The sequence below is a fragment of the Vulpes lagopus genome, chromosome 18 (genome assembly GCF_018345385.1).
Source record: "Vulpes lagopus strain Blue_001 chromosome 18, ASM1834538v1, whole genome shotgun sequence".
Taxonomy (NCBI): domain Eukaryota; kingdom Metazoa; phylum Chordata; class Mammalia; order Carnivora; family Canidae; genus Vulpes; species Vulpes lagopus.
The window spans coordinates 44,577,437-44,597,764 of record NC_054841.1 but is presented as its reverse complement, the minus strand read 5'-3'; the positions used below and the strand labels follow the sequence as shown (position 1 = coordinate 44,597,764).

Sequence of the window (20,328 nt, the reverse complement as noted above, 5' to 3'; positions counted from 1 at the left end):
AATTTTGTCTCTCTTTGTTTTAAAACTCGTTTTTAAGGAATTCACCTGTTATAAAACTATTAGTCTATGATGGATTGTACATTTATAAAAAAGAAGATAAGGTCCTTCAGCACAGACAGTATGAGAAGCCCTGTTTTATCTGGTTCTCTCTCTACTTTGTTGGTACGTGCTTGACATTTTCCACAATAAAGAGGATAGGAAAGGACTGCTATTGATTTTTAGTTACTCAAATATAAATTTAGAACTTATCAGGAAAGAAATATAAATGCATTGTCTGTTTTACAAATGTAAAGATGAATGCTGAATTTAAGTAGCCTTGGTTACTGTAAGCAGGTGTCACCAGGCCCCACGTAGGGCAGCCATATGCAGAGTGGGACCTGGGGCAGCAGGGTGATACTTCCTGCAGCACTGGGGGTGCCCACGCTGTTTCTTTGAGCACCATATCTAGCAACTCCTTGGCTACCTTTTAGAGAGCTTAAACCTTCCAATTTTCCTCTTCCCTCTTTCACAAGGGACAAATGTCAGCACACCGAGGAAATTTTTTTCTGCCTTATTTAAACAGGAGTGTATACAAATACTATAAGCCTACATATGTCAGTCAACTTGACAAAAAAACGTTTCTGCCAGTTAATACATTGAACACGGCCCTGCGTGCACACACATGTATATTTCCATTGAAAGTGCAATCCAGGTTCTATTTTGGTTTCTTCTGTTCTGGTAGTAAAAGCATCACAGGGTGGTTCATTTTAAGGTTAAGCCCCGTGCCACCCCCAGGGCAGCTAATATGATCCTGTTAATCATCCTGACTCCCCACAGAGGAGTTAAAAGAAACTCAGCTTAGGACCCAAACATGTCAAAGACAGCCAACTCTACTTTCTCTCTCTGCCTGACTTGTGAATGACCACTTTTGCCTGGCGGACAAAACATCAGTGGAAAGGGGAAAGCTGCCTTTGAGGAAGAATAAAGAAGGCAGAAATATGCAGAGTTTGACTCCAAGCCACTTATGCTGGCTGAGACGAAGCTGAGCCCATAAAGTGTCCCTGTGGTGTCTGTCATCCAGGGATCATGAGGCCACTCCTGTTTCAGGTTTCGGTGAAATAACCACCTAAGGGAAAGGGCAGCAGGGGTGCCTCCGCAGGGCACCCCGTCAGGGCGTGAGCTCCAGGCTCCCTGTAATTAAGCAGCAGCCTGCTCCCGAGAAGAGAGTGCTGCCACCCCATCTGCCACGCCCGCGCGCTGGCACGGCGCCTCCCTGCCTGCTGCCGCCCGGCTACCCACCGGATCCTTGGAGACCGCCTTTGATGGAGCATTGATGCCAAGCTTTTCCAGAGGATAGACAATCTGTCGTCGAGGCCGCACGGGAACCAAGTAATGAAGGGCGGATGTCAGGGAGTGGGCAGAGGAGCTCTGGAACTGAAAGACAGCAATCTCTGTTTTAGGGGAGAGAATGTCAGAGCAGCGCAGCACAGATGCCTGTGTGTGGCTTTACAAATACAAAAGTCTGAACTCGGCCAAATCGGAGAGGGGGGGAAAAATCAGCAAATAAACAAACATACTCTTTGAGCAGAGGAATGAATTGTAGATAATGCCTGACACTAATGAAGATAATTACGAGAGTAATTACATTACTATCTCTGTGGGAATGACAGATAAACAAGTGGTTTGGTTTATGGGATTTTTCAATACAAGTATTTTCCCCAGGAGGATATTCTTCTCCATAGTGATCATGAATCAGCTTGATTTGACCCCATTAAGCTGTGTTATTTGCGTCCTGTTAACCTTTGCGTGTTTGGCACAAGCTGCTTTAAGAAAGCATGGAGATAAAAATGTCATTTGTGGGGAGGCTGAGCACGGAAGTGGAAATCCTCCTGTTTGTGAAAGTCACAGCTACTTCGACTGGACCTTTGTTGATAAAATAAGTGCTTTAAAACAAAAACATGAAACCGGAATGTGGGGTGGGGGTAGGGAAACTGGATCATATTATTTTGATTTATATTAACGCTAAATTATGTGCCGGATTTATGCTTACCATAACAGACTACAATAAATCATATTTTAGGAGAATGTGTTAAATATTCATTTTACCCCATTTTTAAAACTTGGCAGAGAAAACTGAACATGGTGATTTTTATTCCTTTCACATTTATGCAATCTGAGGGGGTTCTAGTGAAACTAACTCAGGGTATTTCAACTATTTAAACCTTAAAAGTAACACCAAAGTCTGTAATGATATATTTATGGAATTCAAACTGGAAAATGAAGCAAGTAAAATTCAACTAAAACTAGGTGTAGTTTAATAAATAAGATGGTTTACAGTTGATTCTTCTGCTCTTTGAAACCAACCACCTCCCTGCCCCCCATCCCCACCACCCCACCACACACACACACACACACACACACACACACACACACACACCTGGGCCTAGGCATTTTTAAGAGTTTCCAAAAGGGATTTCTAAAATCTTTCACCATGGAACTTGACACCCTCACTTTACACACTGAAAAATAGAACCCAGGAATTCCTAACTAGAGTTATGCTTTTATGCCTGGAGGATCTCTCAGTAAATGTCCTAGCAGGAGTGGGTAAGGAAAATCATCTTCATGATGTGAGCCCCATGTTCACTTTTACTATAGTCAAGGGATTTATAGCAGATTTTGGGAATTCTTACCTAAATTATCTGTTTCTACTTCCCACGCTGGTTTAAAGGTGTATGTGTGAATCTCTTGAAAGGGCAGAGTGAGAGGAAAAATCTATCTCCAAATGTGTTTCTATATCCTATGTGAAACAGTGCATAGTTTATTCTAGACTCTATATGATTGAGGTTAGTATATGAACATTCAATGAAATGTCAAAGATACTATTTTTTACTACAGATGCAAAAGGACTTTCCGGACCAATTGGGCACATGCAGGCAATGTCATGAATAAAAAGTAAGAATTTAATATCACATCCTGAAGGTCACCACATTGGTGACTGGCCAAATGCAAAGTAAAAAGAAAATGTGCGGGACCAGGATTTTCCAGCAAAACCATTACTTTTCCATATCCTTAAGTTTAAATCTAGGACATTCACATGGCTATCACATGCATTTTGAAAGGAAAAAATCATTAGTAGAGCATATTCTACATCTCACTGAAAATCTTTTCCATGTTTTTTTCTTCTTCCTCATTCCCTCTGTACTTCCCCAAAGGGCTTTTGTTAAATAAGAAACATTGGCAAAGTTACCAGTTGTGGGAATGTACTGATAGACTTTAGACTGTTCCTAAATTTAATAAATAAGATTATGTTTAAGATCTGCTTAGTTCATTTATGGTAAGAGAGAAGTGTGACAACATCTTGGACTCTGGGCAGAGCATGAGAAAGATTTTGGCCATGAATGGGATGTGATGGGACAACTTCTAGCTGGCCGAGTGATTGAATCTCATCACCTCTCAAGTCCACATGGAGCAGAGAACCAGCTGTCAGTGACAGAGGGATCGACTTGCCAGAAATAATACCTTGAGAAGTCAGCTTGAAGAGATCCTTGCCTGTGGCACAATCAGGATGCTGTGTGTGTGTGTGTGTGTGTGTGTGTGTGTTGTGTGTACACATTGATGTGTGCATGCACACATGTATGTGACTCTTCTAGACACTGGACTGGGATGCAGCTTTGAACAAGACAGAAGAACACCTCTGCTTTTGTGGTAAAAGATATAGTTTAGCTAGTGAAAAGTGCTCTGAAGACTAAGCAGAATAAATGAAATAATGAAAAAATGAGATATAATAATGAGAAATAAATGAGATAAATGAAATGAAATAATGAAATAAATGAAATGAAAGCAAGAGGAAGCAGATGAAGAGCTTGCTGTGTGTACGTGCAAGTATATATCATGGCTACTACACCTTAGAGTGTTTACTACAGAAGGATTAGTCTACATAAGTCTTAGGCAGAGCTATAACTACATAAGTCTTAGGCAGAGCTATAACTACAGAAGGATTAGTCTACATAAGTCTTAGGCAGAGCTACAACAGTCTTAGGCAGAGCTATAGAGGTATTTATGACATAAAGGCTACATCGTGTTCATACATCTCTACTTTTTATCCATCACTTTCATGGCAGTGGTTATAGTGCTTATTTGCAAAGTTGTGACAACACACCAACCTTATAGGATTGAACTGATTTGTTCTATGAGTTCAAATGAAAATGTTCTTTGTTTGGAGAACACAACAGGACCATTTTGGCACTTCACTAATGCACATAAGAAATCATTTGACTTTCATGTCCCTTAGGGCATTTTTGCAGACTTTTCAGTCTCTGTTTTGTCAATAGGAAAAAGCCATCAAATTGTTCTACTAATTATAATGGTTGTAAATGTTTCAGAGAGTCAGTCTTCTGGACTTTCACTACAGTGTCATAAATAAAAGGGCTGATATGGCCCTTTAAAATTCAAGTTTATTTATTTATTTTTTTAATTTTTTTTTTATTTATTTATGATAGTCACAGAGAGATAGAGAGAGAGGCAGATACACAGGCAGAGGGAGAAGCAGGCTCCATGCACCGGGAGCCCGACGTGGGATTCGATCCTGGGTCTCCAGGATCGCGCCCTGGGCCAAAGGCAGGCGCCAAACCGCTGCGCCACCCAGGGATCCCCTGATATGGCCCTTTAAAATTCAGAGCCATGTTATAATCCAAATCCATTCGGCAAGGAAGCAATAAAATACAGTACACAACACAAAGGAGGTCACAAGTATGGATATGCTGGAAAAATGAATCACGACATTCTCTTACCTTGCCTTCCCTGAGCTGCGGATAAACAGGGTAGTAGAGACAAGACTTATAGCCTAAACGGAGGATCTCCTTTAGAAAAAACTTGGTGTAGTGCCGGAAAATAGGGTTCAGAGCAAAATGATACAGGTGCCCATGTTCTTCGCGCTGGTGGTGACTAAAGTAGATGAAATCCTCAATGTTGTAATGGGACCGGATGTACTCTATGTCCTAAAAAAGAGGAGGGTAAGGACATCTAAGAATGTTTTAAACAAGTGCCCAGCATTTTGTGATAAAAATCTTTTAAATATTAGCTTAGGTACAAGAGTAATAAATGTGCTTTTCTCTCCTGCAATTTACTACCTCATTTTCATTGTTCAACTTTTTAAAACCCAAACTTACACTTCCTGAAAGTTCTGATGGCTTGGCTCTGAAGGATGACCACACAGCTTTGGAGTTTGTTCCTTATAGCCATGGTTGCTAAAAACACCGAGAGCCTGGAGTCTCTGCTAGTGGCCAGGTGACTATTCTCTATTCACCCATTAGGGTGGGCAGTGCCATCTCACAGGTAATACACTTTGACCGGCACGAGTGGCTGGGCTGGCGTACAATAAAACCACAAGGCTAGGCCTCGTCCATAGGCATTAAACTTTTTATGGCTCACAAGTATTCTATTGTTACATTGTGGAAAGTGATTTAAAGAACTGGTGTTTACTTAGAAAATATCAGGCATTCCATTCCTGCTTCTATGGGGCCAGTTCTGCCTACCACTCCTTGTCCCCCACACTGGGGCAAGGAAGCAGAGGCTCATCCATGATAACTGGGTACTTGAGTCAGTTGGTCCTGCTTTACTGCCCAGTAGTGCACACCATGAGGTGGGGGTGCCATCCAGAGTGACTCTGACTTTCTCTCAAAAGAATAGCAGTAAACACACCTGATATGCAGGAAAAATCAAACTATCACACATTGCAAAGCACCTACTTATATTTCTTCTTATTTTCCATAGTAGAATTGTCCTAAAGGCACACTTTCAAAAAGAGGAATTAGAGAATGCAAGGAATCTGATTTACTCTGTGATCAGCAAAGCTGGTACTAGAAAATTCAAGAAACTGAAGTTTATATCCAAGCCCATCATGGTCTTTTGTCTTTACAGCCTCTGCCACATAGCTCAGAGGAAAGTGGGCTCACAGAAACCAGGCCCACTGGTGGTATCTGAGGGCAATTCAGGCAATGCCTGACCTTTCCATCTGCACTGACCCTATTGATTGCCTTAACACTCTAAGACTTTTCTTTAATTACCAAGAAGGCATCCCTCATTATAAAATAAAATGAGTAAAAAATGTAGGGTGAAAACCATTGAAAAACAAAAAGCAAAGATCCTACAGAGGTTATTAGCTCAAAACAGCATATGGGCCATGTGCACCTAATTTTCCTCCCACCCCAAATCCCTTAAAATAAAAACAAAAAATTATTTTTAAATAATGAGATGGTATGATGGGGAAAACAAAAGTAAAGTAGTCTTTGGAAACCTGGTGGCTCAGTCAGTTAAGCGTCTGCCTTTAGCTCTGGTCATGATCTTGGGGGTCCTGGGATCAAGTCCCACGTCAAGCTCCTGCTCAGAGGGGAACCTGCTTCTCCCTCTCCTCCCTCTGCCCCTTCTCCCACCCATGCTTTCTCTCAAATAAATAAAATATTTTTTTTTTTTAAATGTAAGTTAGTCTTACCTTGGAAGGAAACATGTCAAAGTTCTCTAACACCTCCTTACACCTTCTTACCTTGGGCCACTTAAAGGCCACTGCCTACCACCTGCCAGGACCACCTACATTCAAAGCCTCAAGAGGAAACCAGACAACTGATGCCCCTTCCCAATTCTACAGAGGGATGGGCAGCCCTTCCAATGACTGAGGGATAGAATGGAGAAGCAAGAAGCACAACCGTCAAGGATACACATGCCAGCCAACCATATTGATACTATCATCTTTCATTCATGACTTTCAAGAAAAATGACAAATGCAAAAGATCAGAATAGAGAAACTACAGCTTACTTGAGGGGGAAAAGAGGTCAGTCAGGAAAGAAAAGAGAGCTTTTATAGAAAAAAATTCTAGTTGGTGTTCTCAGAGATACCAAGAAGGATATTGCATATAACATAACAAATAAGCTGCTATAAAAAAGGAGTAAGGAAAGAACAAGGAAGAGACTTGGAAGTTAAATATATGAACCCTGAAATGAAAATTCAGATAGAGGGGCATGTGCGTGGCTCAGTCCAACTATTGGTTTCTGCTCAAGTCATGATCTCAGGGTCATGAGATCAAGCCCTGGTGTTGGGCTCCAAGCTAAGTATGGAGTCTGCTTGAGATTCTTTCTCTTTCTTTTTCCCTCCCCTTCTGCTCCTCCTTGTGTTCTCTCTCTCTCTCTCTCTCTCTCTCTCTCTCTCTCAAATAAATAAATAAATAAAATCTTTAAAAAAGAAAATTCCAATAGAAGGCCTGTATAATAGAATGGACATGGCTGAAGATTGAATTAGGGATCCAGAAGACAAAATCAAGGGAGTCTCCTAGAATGAAGAATAAGAAGTACAAGAGATGAAGAAGGGAGAAGAAAGTTAAGAGACAATGAAGGAGCAATTCCAAAGGTCCAACATCTATCTTAAAAGGAATTTAGGAAGAGGAGAATGAAAAAATTAAAAGGGAAAGAATAATGAAATCATAGAAGAAAGATATTCCCAAGACTCAGGAGAGGCATAAATTACTCTTTGGTAAAATTTCAGAATTTCAGGGATAGAAAAGAAACAAACTAATTCTCAAGATAGAAAACAAGCAAAATTTATTTATGTCAGATCACATTTTTTTCAGTAACACTGGAAGACCATGAGAGTAAAAATGTCAATAATCTGTTAAGAAGTAGTTGGAATAAGAATTCTACATACAGCCTAATGAGTATTCAAGGGTGAGAACAAAATGAAAACTTCTTGTATATGTATGTATGCACCTACTACTATTTCTTTAAAAATTACTCAAAGATGTACTGAGCCAAAAAGGTAATAAATCCAAGAACAAAGAGAGTATAGGATGCATTAATGGAATAAAGCCATATGGTCATTTCAATAAATACCAAAAGCACATTTGATAAAATTCAACACTCGTTCAGAATAAAAACTTTAGCAAACTTTTAGAAATAGAATTTCCTTAACTCGATAAAGGATATACCCCCAGAAACTGCAGCAAATATTGTATACTAAATGGAGAAAAATATAGAATCATTCCCACTAAAATAAAGAAAACCACAATAGTACCCATTATAAACACTACTATTCACCAGTATTCTAAACATACAATAAAACTGAAAAAAGAAATAAAATATAAATATTTTTAAAAGGAGGTGTGGCAGATTCTATTTTCCAAAGATGGTCATGAGAGTAATCTGCATTCCACACACTCTTTGGTAGACAGACCTTGCAACACCCACATCAAGAGGTAGAGTCCATTTCTCCATCCCTGGAATCTGAGCATGTTCTGTAACTGCTGTGGCCAATAGAATATGGTAGAAATGATGCTGTGCCAGAAAAGAGAATCAACTGAAAATTCTCAGAGCTAATAAGAGACTTCCGAAAGGTGGTTGGATATAAGATCACAATACAAAAATTAGCATTTTTCTCACACACCAAAATAAATATTTAGAAAGTACAATGAAAAAAGTGTCTATTCACAATACTCAGAAAGATATAAAACAAGTAGAAATAAATTATAAATGTCCAGGACTGTATTAGTCAGGATTTCAGCAAGAAACAGATGGTATGTTCATATTAGGATAATTGGAGGTGAGTTTAACAAAGAGACTATTTACAAGGAGGGGCAGGGCATAGGGAAATCAGTAAGGATAGTGTAACAGCAACTGCAAGCTATCACCACTCTAGGTGGATGGCATGGGAGGTACTTGTTACTAGAATCCAAAATGAGAGAGTCCTTGAGAAGATGCCACCTTGAAAAGGTCAGGGAACTGAATGGAGAAACCAGCCAGCTCATGGCATCCCAACCTCACTCTCCTCCCTTCTTCTCTCAGGGTTCCCCATTGGCCACACCCAATTAGAGGTGGAGGGGTAAAGGCAACCATGATGCTGCCCACCAGGTCAGGCTCCCTGGAACAGAGCAGGGCAGAGGGTAAACCTCTAGAGGCAAACAAAATACCTAGCACAAGAAACCTGTATGCTAAACGCCATCAAACTTTGCTGAAGAACTCAAAAGAATTCACCACCACCACCACGATTACAGGAAGCCATGTTCCTAGAATGTCTAAGTATTTTAATTATCTATTCTGCCTAAATTATTCTAAAAAAAAAAAACCACAAAGGTACAAATAAGTTCATAGTAAGTGTTATAAGACTTATTTGGAAATGGAAAGATCTAATTAAAAGCAAGATAATTTATATATATATAAATGACAAGCAAGAGAAGACTCCCTTACCAGATATCAAAGCACATGATAATACCACAGGTTATCAACAAATAAACCCATGGAACAGAACAGAGAGTTTATTTATTTATTTATTTATTTTTTATTTATTTATTTATTTATTTATTTATTTATTTATTTATTTATTTCAGAGAGTTTAAAAATAGACACAGGCACATGGAAATTTAATCATGTAAAGGCGGCATTTTAAATCATCAGGAAAAGAATGAAGTATTCAGCAATAAATATTTAGGAAGAACTGGCTGTACAGTAGGAAAAGAATAAAATTACTTGTCCAATTGACTGCGCACGTGCGCACGCACACACACACACACACACACACACACACACTGCATATAATTAAGTGCAAGGAAGAAAGTAGGAAGGAATTGATGCCTAACTATTGATAGTAGTAATCCTTTGGGAAGAGCAGTGAGACTTTTTTTAGTGGTCCTGATGGAAGGTTATTTGAATTTTTAAAATGTGAATGTTTTCATGTATTCTCGATAATATTTTAAACTGAAAAAGAAATGGGAAATTGAAAGTCAATCAATTGGGATGAAGGAGATGATGATTTATAACCTCCCCCCAAAAATTCATAGCCTTAAAAAAAAAGGCATTCATAATAAATACACAAAAATGAAACGTGCTAATTCATGATCTAAAAAGGCAGAATCCAGGGCACCTGGGTGGTTCAGTGGTTGAGCATCTGCCTTCAGCTCAGGTCATGATCCTGGGGTCCTGGGACTGAGTTCCTCATCAGACTCCCCACAGGGAGTCTGCTTCTCCCTCTGCCTCTCTCTCTCTGTGTCTCTCATGAATAAATACATAAAATCTTAGAAAAAATAAAAATGAAAAGACACAATCCAGAAAATCAATGTTTATTTCATAATTTACCATTTCATCTCTGATCACTGCAATGCCAACTATTTGTTCTGCAACTTCAGCTACAAATGCTTTCATGGATGTTCCATCCTGAAAAGATAAGCATGTATTTTAGGGCCCTTAAAATATAATTATCAAGGTTTCTGTAAGCAACCAGTAGTGGACCTTAAGCATGGTCACCTAATGACAATGAGAGTCAGAGCCAACATCCCTCAGTACTTACCTTTGGACCATGTACTAAGTTAAATGTCTTCCCCGTGTTCACTGAATCCTCATTCCTTCAAGGTAAATATTATCATTACCTCTATTTCACTCACAAGAAAATAAGGCTTGGGGGGCTGAGTAACCTGCCAATATTTCCAGCTAGTAAGGGATGAATCTGTGATTCAAATCATGGTCCCTTTGATTTGGAATCTGTTTTCTTTAGCTCTACATCAGCAGTTCTCAAAAACTGTGATCTCAGGAACCCTATTCCCTGAGGACTCCAAAAAAGTGTGGTGTATGTGTGTAATATCTATCACTAGTTTCTGTATTAGAAATTAAAACTGAGAAAATTTTTAATTTGTTTATTCACTTATGTTTAATTTACTAATTAAGACAAAATTTAAAATTTGACAAAAATATTTAGAGAGGAGAGTAGCATTGTTTTATATTTTTGCAAATCTCTTTAATGTCTGGCTTAATGGAAGACAGCTGGATGCTCATATCTGCTTCTGCATTCAATCTGTTGCAATATGTTATTTTGGATGAAATATATGAAAAAAATCTGTCTTCACAAAGATACAGAGTTGGAAAACAGAAAAGTATTTAAATAATCTTTTCAGATAATTATGGATAGTCTTCTCTGATGCTCCACCAAAACTCAACAAGTGGTACTGTTTTGAAGATCAGCTCCAACATGGAATCTGAAACCTTATCAATAAACTTTGCATGCATTGTTACATTAAAACTCATTAGTCTATTCTGAAGTTTGAATGAATCTTTTACCTATGTGTGATTTTGTAACATCATGTTTTATCTCACCAAACTTACACAGATGTTCCAAATGTTGACCTATGACAAAATATCAAAGCATCACATTTGATAATATCACTATCAACTCATTAGAAATTTTTTAAAAGTTTTTGAAAGCTGTCAAGCTCATGATGAAAGTTACTGATCTCCCAAAATTCTAATTTTTTATTGAAAGCTTGCATTTTATCAGAAAGAACAAATGTCAGTTGTTTTCTTGGAGTGACAGCCTCGCTTGATTCATTTTTAGGAAAATGTCTGCCAACTATTCAAGACCGAAGCACCATATTTTGCCTGCCAGTTGTTCTTTTAAGTAAAAAATGGTGTTCTGTGAGAACAGTGTCTGGTTCAGCATGAAAAACAATCACAGAAATGCTTTTTCTTGAAACAACCAACATACTTTAGTCTACAGCAGAGCGGCTTTATGTGCACTTCTCATTTTGCCACAACAGAATACTGAAAATACATGTAAATAAGGATTGAAATGTAATAACGTTATAGTTTTTACTGTTTTAAGTGAAACTGGCTTTTCCTTTTTTTGTGGAAATTTATATTGAGATAGCTGTATAATACAGAGAAATACCTTTTTAATTTATTTGTTATTTTTTTTATTGGAGTTCAATTTGCCAACATATAGCATACCACCCAGTGCTCATCTGGTCAAGTGCCCCACTCAGTGCCTGTCACCCAGTCACCCCAACCCCAGGCCCACCTCCCCTTCCACTACCTCCTGTTCATTTCCCAGAGTTAGGTGTCTCTCATGTTCTGTCACTGATATTTCCCACTCATTTTCTCTCCTTTCCCCTTTATTCCCTTTCACTATTTTTTTATATTCCCCAAATGAATGAGACCATATAATGTTTGTCCTTCTCCAATTGACTTACTTCACTCAGCATAATACCCTCCAGTTCCATCCACATTGAAGCAAATGGTGGGTATTTGCCATTTCTAATGGCTGAGTAATATTTCATTGTATACATATACCACAGCTTCTTTTTCTTTTAAAAGATTTTATTTATTTATTCATGAGAGACACAAGGTGGGGGGTGTGCAGAGAGAGAGAGCCAGAGACACAGGCAGAGGGAGAAGCAGGCTCCATGTAGGGAGCCTGACGTGGGACTCGATCCCAGGTCTCCAGGATCAGACCCTGGGCCAAAGGCAGGCACTAAACCGATGAGCCACCTGGGCTGCCCCACCATAGCTTCTTTATCCATTCAACTTTCAATGGACACCGAGGCTCCTTCCACAGTTTGGCTATTGTGGACATTGCTGCTATAAACATTGGGGTGCAGGTGTCCCAGTGTTTCACTGCATCTGTATCTTTGGGGTAAATCCCCAGCAGTGCAATTGCTGGGTCGTAGGGCAGGTCTATTTTTAACTCTTTGAGGAACCTCCACACAGTTTTCCAGAGTGGCTGCACCAGTTCACATTTCCACCAACAGTGCAAGAGGGTTCCCCTTTCTCTGCATCCTCTCCAGCATTTGTTGTTTCCTGCCTTGTTAATTTTCCCCATTCTCACTGGTGTGAGGTGGTATCTCAATGTGTTTTTTTTTTTTTTATGATAGTCACAGAGAGAGAGAGAGGCAGAGACACAGGTGGAGGAAGAAGCAGGCTCCATGCACCGGGAGCCTGATGTGGGATTCGATCCCGGGTCTCCAGGATCGCGCCCTGGGCCAAAGGCAGGCGCCAAACCGCTGCGCCACCCAGGGATCCCTCAATGTGGTTTTGATTTGTATTTCCCTGATGGCAAGTGATGCAGAGCATTTTCTCATGTGCTTGTTGGCCATGTCTATGTGTTCCTGTGTGAAATTTCTATTCATTCTTTCAGTTTCTCCCTATCTTGGAAGCTCTTTATTCTGAATGGGAGCCTTGATGGATAGAGTATTCTTGGCTGCATGTTCTTCTCATTTAGGACCCTTTCTGGCCATCAGGTCTCTGTGGAGAGGTCTGCTGTTAACCTAATACTTCTCCCCATAAAGGTTAGGGATCTCTTGTCTCTTGCTGCTTTAAGGATCTTCTCTTTAACTTTGGAATTTGCAAGTTTCACTATTAAATGTCAGGTGTTGAACATTTTTATTTGATTTGGGGGGGGGGGTCTATCTCCTGGATCTGAATGCCTGTTTCCCTCCCCAAGTTAGGGAAGTTCTCAACTATGATTTTTTTCTAATACACTTTCTGGTCCTCTGTCCCTTCCGGCACCCTCTGGAACCCCAATTAAACGTAGATTTTTCTTTCTGAGGCTGTCTTTTATTTCCCTTAACCTTGCCTCATGATCTTTTGTTTTTCTCTTTTTTCCTCAGCCTCCTTCCTTGCCATCAACTTGTCTTCTATGTCACTCACTGTTTCTTCTACCTCATTAACCCTTGTCATTAGGCCCTCCAGTTTGGATTGCATCTCATTTAATTGATTTTTAATTTTGGCCTGATTAGATCTAAATTCTGCTGTCATGAAGTCTCTTGGTCCCTTTATGCTTTTTTCTAGAGCCACCAGTAGCTTTATAATTGTGCCTCGGAATTGGCTTTCTGACATCAAATTGTAATCCAAATTCTGTAACTCTGTGGGAGAGAGTACTGTTTTTGATCCTCTCTTTTGTGGTGAGTTCTTCTTTCTAGTCATTTTGCTCAGTGCAGAGTGGCTAAAAACAAGTTGTACTGGAAAAAGGAAGGAAAAAAAAAAGAGGGAAAAAAAACCCCAAAGAACAAAAAACAAAAACAAACCAAGGAGGGGTATCCTCTGGTTCTATATAGTGTAAATCCCTCGACTTCCCCTGGAGCATTCCAGCGCTGCCTGGTCAAAAACTTGCTCATCCCCTGTCCTTCCAGCTGGTCTTCTGGGAGAAGGGACTGCCGTGCGGATTCTCAGGTGTGTGCACCTGGGGAAGCTGCCAACCCCCTCCTCACCAGGTGCACATCTCAGTGGAGCTGTTTACCCCTTGAGGCCTCTGTTCCCTGGCAGTCCCGCTCCATCCCAGGCACAGAGTGACACCAGGAGGAACGACAACACTGGCGGTGGTCAGGTCTCCAGCCCTGGAGTCAGCTCCCGCACTAACTACCACAGTCTCCCAGTCTGCACTGGCCTGTATGCTTCCAGGAGCTGGGCAGGGCACTGATCTGCACAGCTCAGGGATCCTGGTGGCAGGAGTCCTCCGCCTGTCCCGGGGCAGCACAGGATCTTGGGCTGTGTCCCCGGCGCCCTGGGATCCAGGGCCTGTGCCGCTGGACTCACGCTCCCGGGGCCGCACAGGCAGAGCCTGGAGCCGCCACCTGAGCTTCTCCCGAGGCCCTGCCGGGCGTGCATTCCAGCCCTTTAGGGAGCTCAGCCTGTGGTGTGTGGCTCGTTCTCCCCCGGGGCACACTTCCTCCATTAGTGACCCCGGGAACCTGGAGGCTCCACTGCCGCTCCTGGGATCCTGCCGGAGTTCTCTGCGAGCACCTTTCCATCCGGGAAGATTTTTAAAGTTCCTGCTTCTCCGAGACTGGGCTTTCCTGTCCTGGAGGCTCTGGCAGCCGGGCCAGAGGTGCCCCCCCCCCACTGGATTCTTTTTTTATTTATTTTTTTTCCGTCTTCCTACCTTGTTAGCGCAAACTCTTCTGTGTAGCATTCCAGCTGTTCTCTCTTTAAATCTCAGGCCAAATTCATAGGTTTTCAGGATGATTTGAAAGTTATCTAGGTAAGTTGGTGGGGACAGGTGACTTGGGGACCCTGCTGTTCCGTCGTCTTGCCTTGCCCCCAGAGAAATTCCTTATACATGTTGCCCAGTATCCTGTCATGGTAATGTTCTGCAAAACTCTAGTATAATATAAACAGGGACTGCACATCGATGGGATTGTGTGTATGTGCATCAGGTTCTACACAATTTTAAGCTCTTTATAGGTTCATGTATCCACCACCACTGTCAAGATACTAATAGTTCAAACACAAAGATCCCTTGGGTTGCCTTACAATAACCACATCCATCAACTCTCTGCTCTCCTCTCCTCCTTAACCTCTGGCAACAAATAATCTCTTCTCCATTTCTAAAATTGTGTACTTCAAAAATGTCAAATAACCCCACCACCACCACCACCAAGCCCCCAACTCAGCAGAATTCCCTGCAGATAAATCCAAATTGATGTATGAATCAACAATTTGATCCTTTGTATTGTTAAGTATTATCCATGGCATGGATGTGCCACAGTCTGCCTATTCACCTGTTAAAGGCCATCTGGGCTGATTCTGACTGCTTATGAACATTCATGTACAAGTCTTCATTTCTCTGGGATAAATGCCCAGGAATGCAATTACTAGGTCACATGATTGTTGCATTCAGTTTTTTTAAGAAATCACCAAAATGTCTTCCAGTATGGTAGACATGTAAAATGATACCATTGCCACTGGCAACATATGAATGATCTTATTTCCCCATGTCCTCCCCAGCATTTAGTGGTGCTGCTCTTTTTGTTTTAACAAAAAGAGTGCAGTGCTATCTTCACTAGGCTCTCTTGTCCTATTGTTATTATAAGTGATTGGCAATGAAGAAACTGATGAAATCCGGCATCTACTGCCCTGATCCACACTGAGGCTCTCAAGGTTCTGCCCACCATTGTGTTTGCACCATCAGCCTGAGTATCAATATAGTGGAAATGGAAATTTTGTTTCTTATTCTTGGTTTTATTATGGAAATAGTTTTTACTTCATGGACCTCCCCTGAAAATTTATGTCTCAGAGACCCCTAACCACATTTTGAGAACTAATGCTACATGATACTGTATTGATAGGTCAGTATGGGAAGGAGCAAAAAAATAGAAAAACCAGAAGATCAAGACAAACCAAAACAAAAAGCACATGCTGGAGAGAAGTTTTATTTTAATGTGATACCTTGATAAAATACCAAATATTTCCCTGTGTTTAGGTGGTGTCTCTCTTTTGATGACTTTAAAATTTAACTACAGTGCTTATTCAAAAGAGCCAATAACTGGAAATTCCCCCAAATGACAGTAGAAAGAAAAAATAAATTGTGGTATCTTCATGCAATGAAATACTTTACAGTATAATATAGGTGAATCTCACATAATGCTGAGAAAAAAAAAAAAGCCTGATATCAGAAAACATACTATGTGATCCTTTTAAATAAAGTTCAAAAACAGGTATGACTAATTTATGATCTTAGAAGTCGAAGGTGGTATTAACCTGGGGAGATTGTAACTGAATGGGAGCATGAGGGGGACTTCAGCTAGGCTGGGGTTAGTCTGTTATTTGAAACAGGTGCTCATTAATCACATGGTGTATTCAAATAGGGAAATCTATCAGCTGTTTATTGATTATATTTCAATAAAACTTTTTTCAAGATAAAATTTCTCAAAAAAGTAACTAAGCATTTCTGAAACGACATACACTGTTCCATGTCTGGTTAAGTTAACTGCCATGGTCCTTAAAAAAGCACTATTAACGTAAGGACCACTGCTAGCTTGCCTTCTGCCAGGACAAAAGTATAGTAGAGTTACTCATCTTAAAAAGAGAACCCAACACTTGTCATATAGGTGTTTGACCGCCCACCCATTCCCTGAGGATGTAAGCAGCTCAACAAAAAAATCTAGACAAAATCACCATCCAGGAGGGTCAAATGTGGTCCACTGCCCTAAGCCATCCGATGATAGCAAGTACTTACAGGGTCTCTGCGAGCCTCATTGTACTGCTTTAAATCCGCCAATATACTTTTATTCAGCATGAGGGTGCTAACAAGGTTTTCAACACCAGGAGTATCCAACAAAGTGGCTAATCTTATGTTAATAGACCTGGATGAGGAGAGAGACTTTTTTTTAGGTTAAAGTACTAAAGTTTGTATTCCTCCCTGTTCCCTCAGCCAAATGAAGACAAAATTATAAAATACCACATATACATAAAATAATATCCAGTAAGGTATGTTTATATAATACTAGGGTTTGATTAACTATAGAATTAACTGATTTCATTCTAGAAAATTTGTAAAACATATGCAAAACAGTACAAACAAGGTAAAAATCACTGATACTTTCATTAACCAGAGACAATATAAAGTTATAGTCTAAGTGCATTTAATTTGACATATGCAGAAAGATGGGGCAATCTAAAATGGAGACATAGAAAGATCCTGAACTCATCTCTTCCCATGGACACAGAAAATCTACAGCTACATGTGGAATAATTCCCTCTGAAAAAGACTTCAAAACCAGCTGAATGGCTCCTTCATAACAAGCAATAAAGGACCACCTAAAAATGGTTGGAGAGACAGAGACACAGTCTTGCCAAAAACCTCCCCCACCCATTGCCTGCACAGTGACCCACAATTGGGAGAGATCTCACAATATGGAGCTTCTCCTTGAGGAGGGAAGAGTTTGTGCCCCACATCAGATACTTCAACCGTTGGGACCTGCACCAAAGAGATGAGCCCCTAAAACACCTGTGTTTGAAAACCATTGGGGCACATACCTGCAAAAACCTGAAGGGCTGAAGAGACCTAAAGATATTGTTCTTTAAGTGCTCGCCTGCATACTCACATTTGGGGCCCAGTGTACAAGCAGCAGTTTGAAAAGTACTTACACTATGTAAAGGAGATTCATTTATAATCCTAAAGCATCTACTGGAGGGGGAAGGAGCCTGTTGGAACTCTCTCAAGGAACATAGGCCCTGGAAGGTGTCATTTTTATGCTCCCACTTTACTTTGCTAGTGCCAGGAGGCACACACAGTCCCTGCGCTATTCCACTACCCCACTACAACCAATAGGCACATGTGACCCTGTGCTCTCCTGCTGCCCACTAAGGCCTGCAGGCACACCCCAGCCCTGCACTTTTTTGCTGCCTTGCTAAAATTCTCAGGCATGGGCAGCCCACACAGAGGTCTCTCTTGATCACCTGGCTCTGGTATCCAGGGAGGCTTGTGCTCTTGGGTCCAATGGAACTGTAACCATCACAGAGACAGTTCTTGGCAGGCTATCACCCCAGGGCACTGGCACTGACAGTGGACTTAAACACACACACACACACACTGGTTTTTCTGTGAAAAAGGCCTAGGTACTTGTCATGGAGCTCCAGCCTGAGGGGTAGGCCTCAGGTTTGCCACACGTATAGCAGCTAGAGAGTATTCTCAGAGAGAGGAGGCCAGGGGATGCTATCTTTGTGCTCTCCCTTAGCCTTGCTGCAGCTTGCCAGTAACTCCCAGAAAAGAACTTATACCCTCATCTGAAGCCCCAAATTTTATAAATGTCACTCAAGAGACACTTCCAGATTATCTGGAGGCCAGCAGGATTGATTATTGAAGTCCCACAGAACTATATATATTTGCATACTTCAAAAGCTGCTACTTGAGGGTCTGGCTTCCAATCAGCCTGAAAGTCATCACTGAATAAATTCTCCGTTTGGAACACTGACAGCCTTGGCACACCTTCAACAACTGGGACATATCAAGAATAAATCAGGCTGCTTAGACAACCACACAGGGTCAAGAGACAATAAAAAAGCTAGGGCAAGGTTTAACAATAGGTTCCTCCTCTACACAAAGTCACTCCTTCAAGACTGGGAGGGGTAGCTATTTTGCCTAATACATAGAAGCAAACACAGAAAGAGTTAAGCAAAATACGTAAACATGAATATGTTTCAAATGAAAGAACAAGACAAAACCTCAGAAAAACTCTGAATGAAATGAAGATAAGTAACTTGCCTGATTAAGAGCTCAAAGTAATGGTGAAAAATGTTCACCTAACTTGCCTGATTAAGAGCTCAAAGTAATGGTGAAAAATGTTCACCAAACTTGGAAGAAGTATGAATAACCACAGTGAGAACTTCAACAGAGACAGATAACACAGAAAGTACCAAACAGAAGTCACAGAACTGAAGAATAACTGAACTGAAAAATATGCTAGAGTGGTTCACCAGCAGATTAGATGAAGCAGAAGAAAGAATCAGTGATCCAGAAGACAGGGCAGTGATATTCACCCACACAGAGCAATGAAGATAAAAAGAAATGTAAAAACTGAAGATAACTTAAGGGACCCATAAGATAACAGCAAGCAGAATAACTTTCACTCTATAGAAGTCCCAGAAGAAGAGAAAGGGAACAGGGCAAAAAATTTATTTGAAGAAACAATGGCTGAGAACTTTCCTAACCTGGGGAAGGAAACAGACATCCAGATCCAGGAAGCATGGGATATTCCAAATAAAATGAACTCAAAAAAGTCCACACTAGGGTACTTGGGTAGCTCAGTCGGGTAAGCATCTGCTTTTGGCTCAGGGTCCTGGGATCAAGCCCCACATTGGGCTCCCTGCTCAGTTGGGAGTCTGCTTCTCCCTTTGCTCCTCCTCCCACTCACAGTCTTTCTCCCTCTCTCAAATAAATAAATAAATATTTTTTTAAAAAAATCCACACTAATATACACTATAATTAGAATGCCAAAAGTTAAAGATAAAAAGGGAATCTTAAAAGCAGTAGGAGAAAAACAACTTGCTACATACAGCCTAAACCAGCAGACTTTTCAGCAGAATCTTTACAGGCCAGGAGGGAGTGGCAGGATACATGCAAAGTGCTAAAAGGAACATACTTCCAACCAAGAAGACTCTGCCCAGAAGGCTATCACTCAGAATTGAGAGATGAAAAGTTTCCCCAACAAGCAAAAGCTAAAGTTCATCACTACTAAACTGGCCTTACAAGAAATATAAGAAAGTGTACTTATTAGTAACAAGAAAACATATGAAAGTAAAAATGATAAAGGTAGGTATATAACAAAGGTAGTGGATTAATCACTTACAAAGCTAGTATGAAGGTTAAAAAACAAAAGTAGTAAAAATAACTATAACTTCAATGATTAGTTAAGGGATATACAAAATAAGAAGATGTAAAATGTGATATCAAAAACACAAAACATGGGCAGCCTGGGTGGCTCAGCGGTTTAGTGCTGCTGTCAGCCCAGGGCCTGATCCTGGAGACCCGGGATCAAGTCCCATGTCAGGCTCCCTGCATGGATTCTGTTTCTCCTCTGCCTGTGTCTCTGCTCCCCTGTGTGTGTGTGTGTGTGTGTGTGTGTGATAAATAAATAAATAAATAAAATCTTTAATAGAATGTGTTCAAACTTAGATGCAATGAACTTAAAATAGACTATTTTATATTATATATGTATATTATAAACATGTATACATAACTAGTGCCCATTATTTTCAGTTTAAAGGAGTCCCTTTATATCTTGTCTATAAAAGACTTCGGAAGTAAGGACATACACAGACTGAAAG

At 40.5% G+C, this 20,328-nt stretch overlaps 1 protein-coding gene across 6 annotated transcripts in view; it reads right to left on the bottom strand.

Annotated features, from left to right (window-relative positions):
• Nucleotides 1-20,328, bottom strand: part of CFAP61 (cilia and flagella associated protein 61) — a 270,399-nt gene that overhangs the window by 145,442 nt on the left and 104,629 nt on the right. For 5 of the 6 annotated variants that reach the window (XM_041732553.1, XM_041732556.1, XM_041732558.1 and 2 more), the window contains 4 exons: nt 16,739-16,865; nt 10,093-10,170; nt 4,770-4,976; nt 1,279-1,413 (listed from right to left, as the gene is read on the bottom strand). In XM_041732553.1, the coding sequence (XP_041588487.1) occupies nt 1,279-1,413; nt 4,770-4,976; nt 10,093-10,170; nt 16,739-16,865 (547 nt within the window). The remainder of the gene's footprint in view (nt 1-1,278; nt 1,414-4,769; nt 4,977-10,092; nt 10,171-16,738; nt 16,866-20,328) is intronic. The other variant, XM_041732555.1, reaches the window with a different exon arrangement.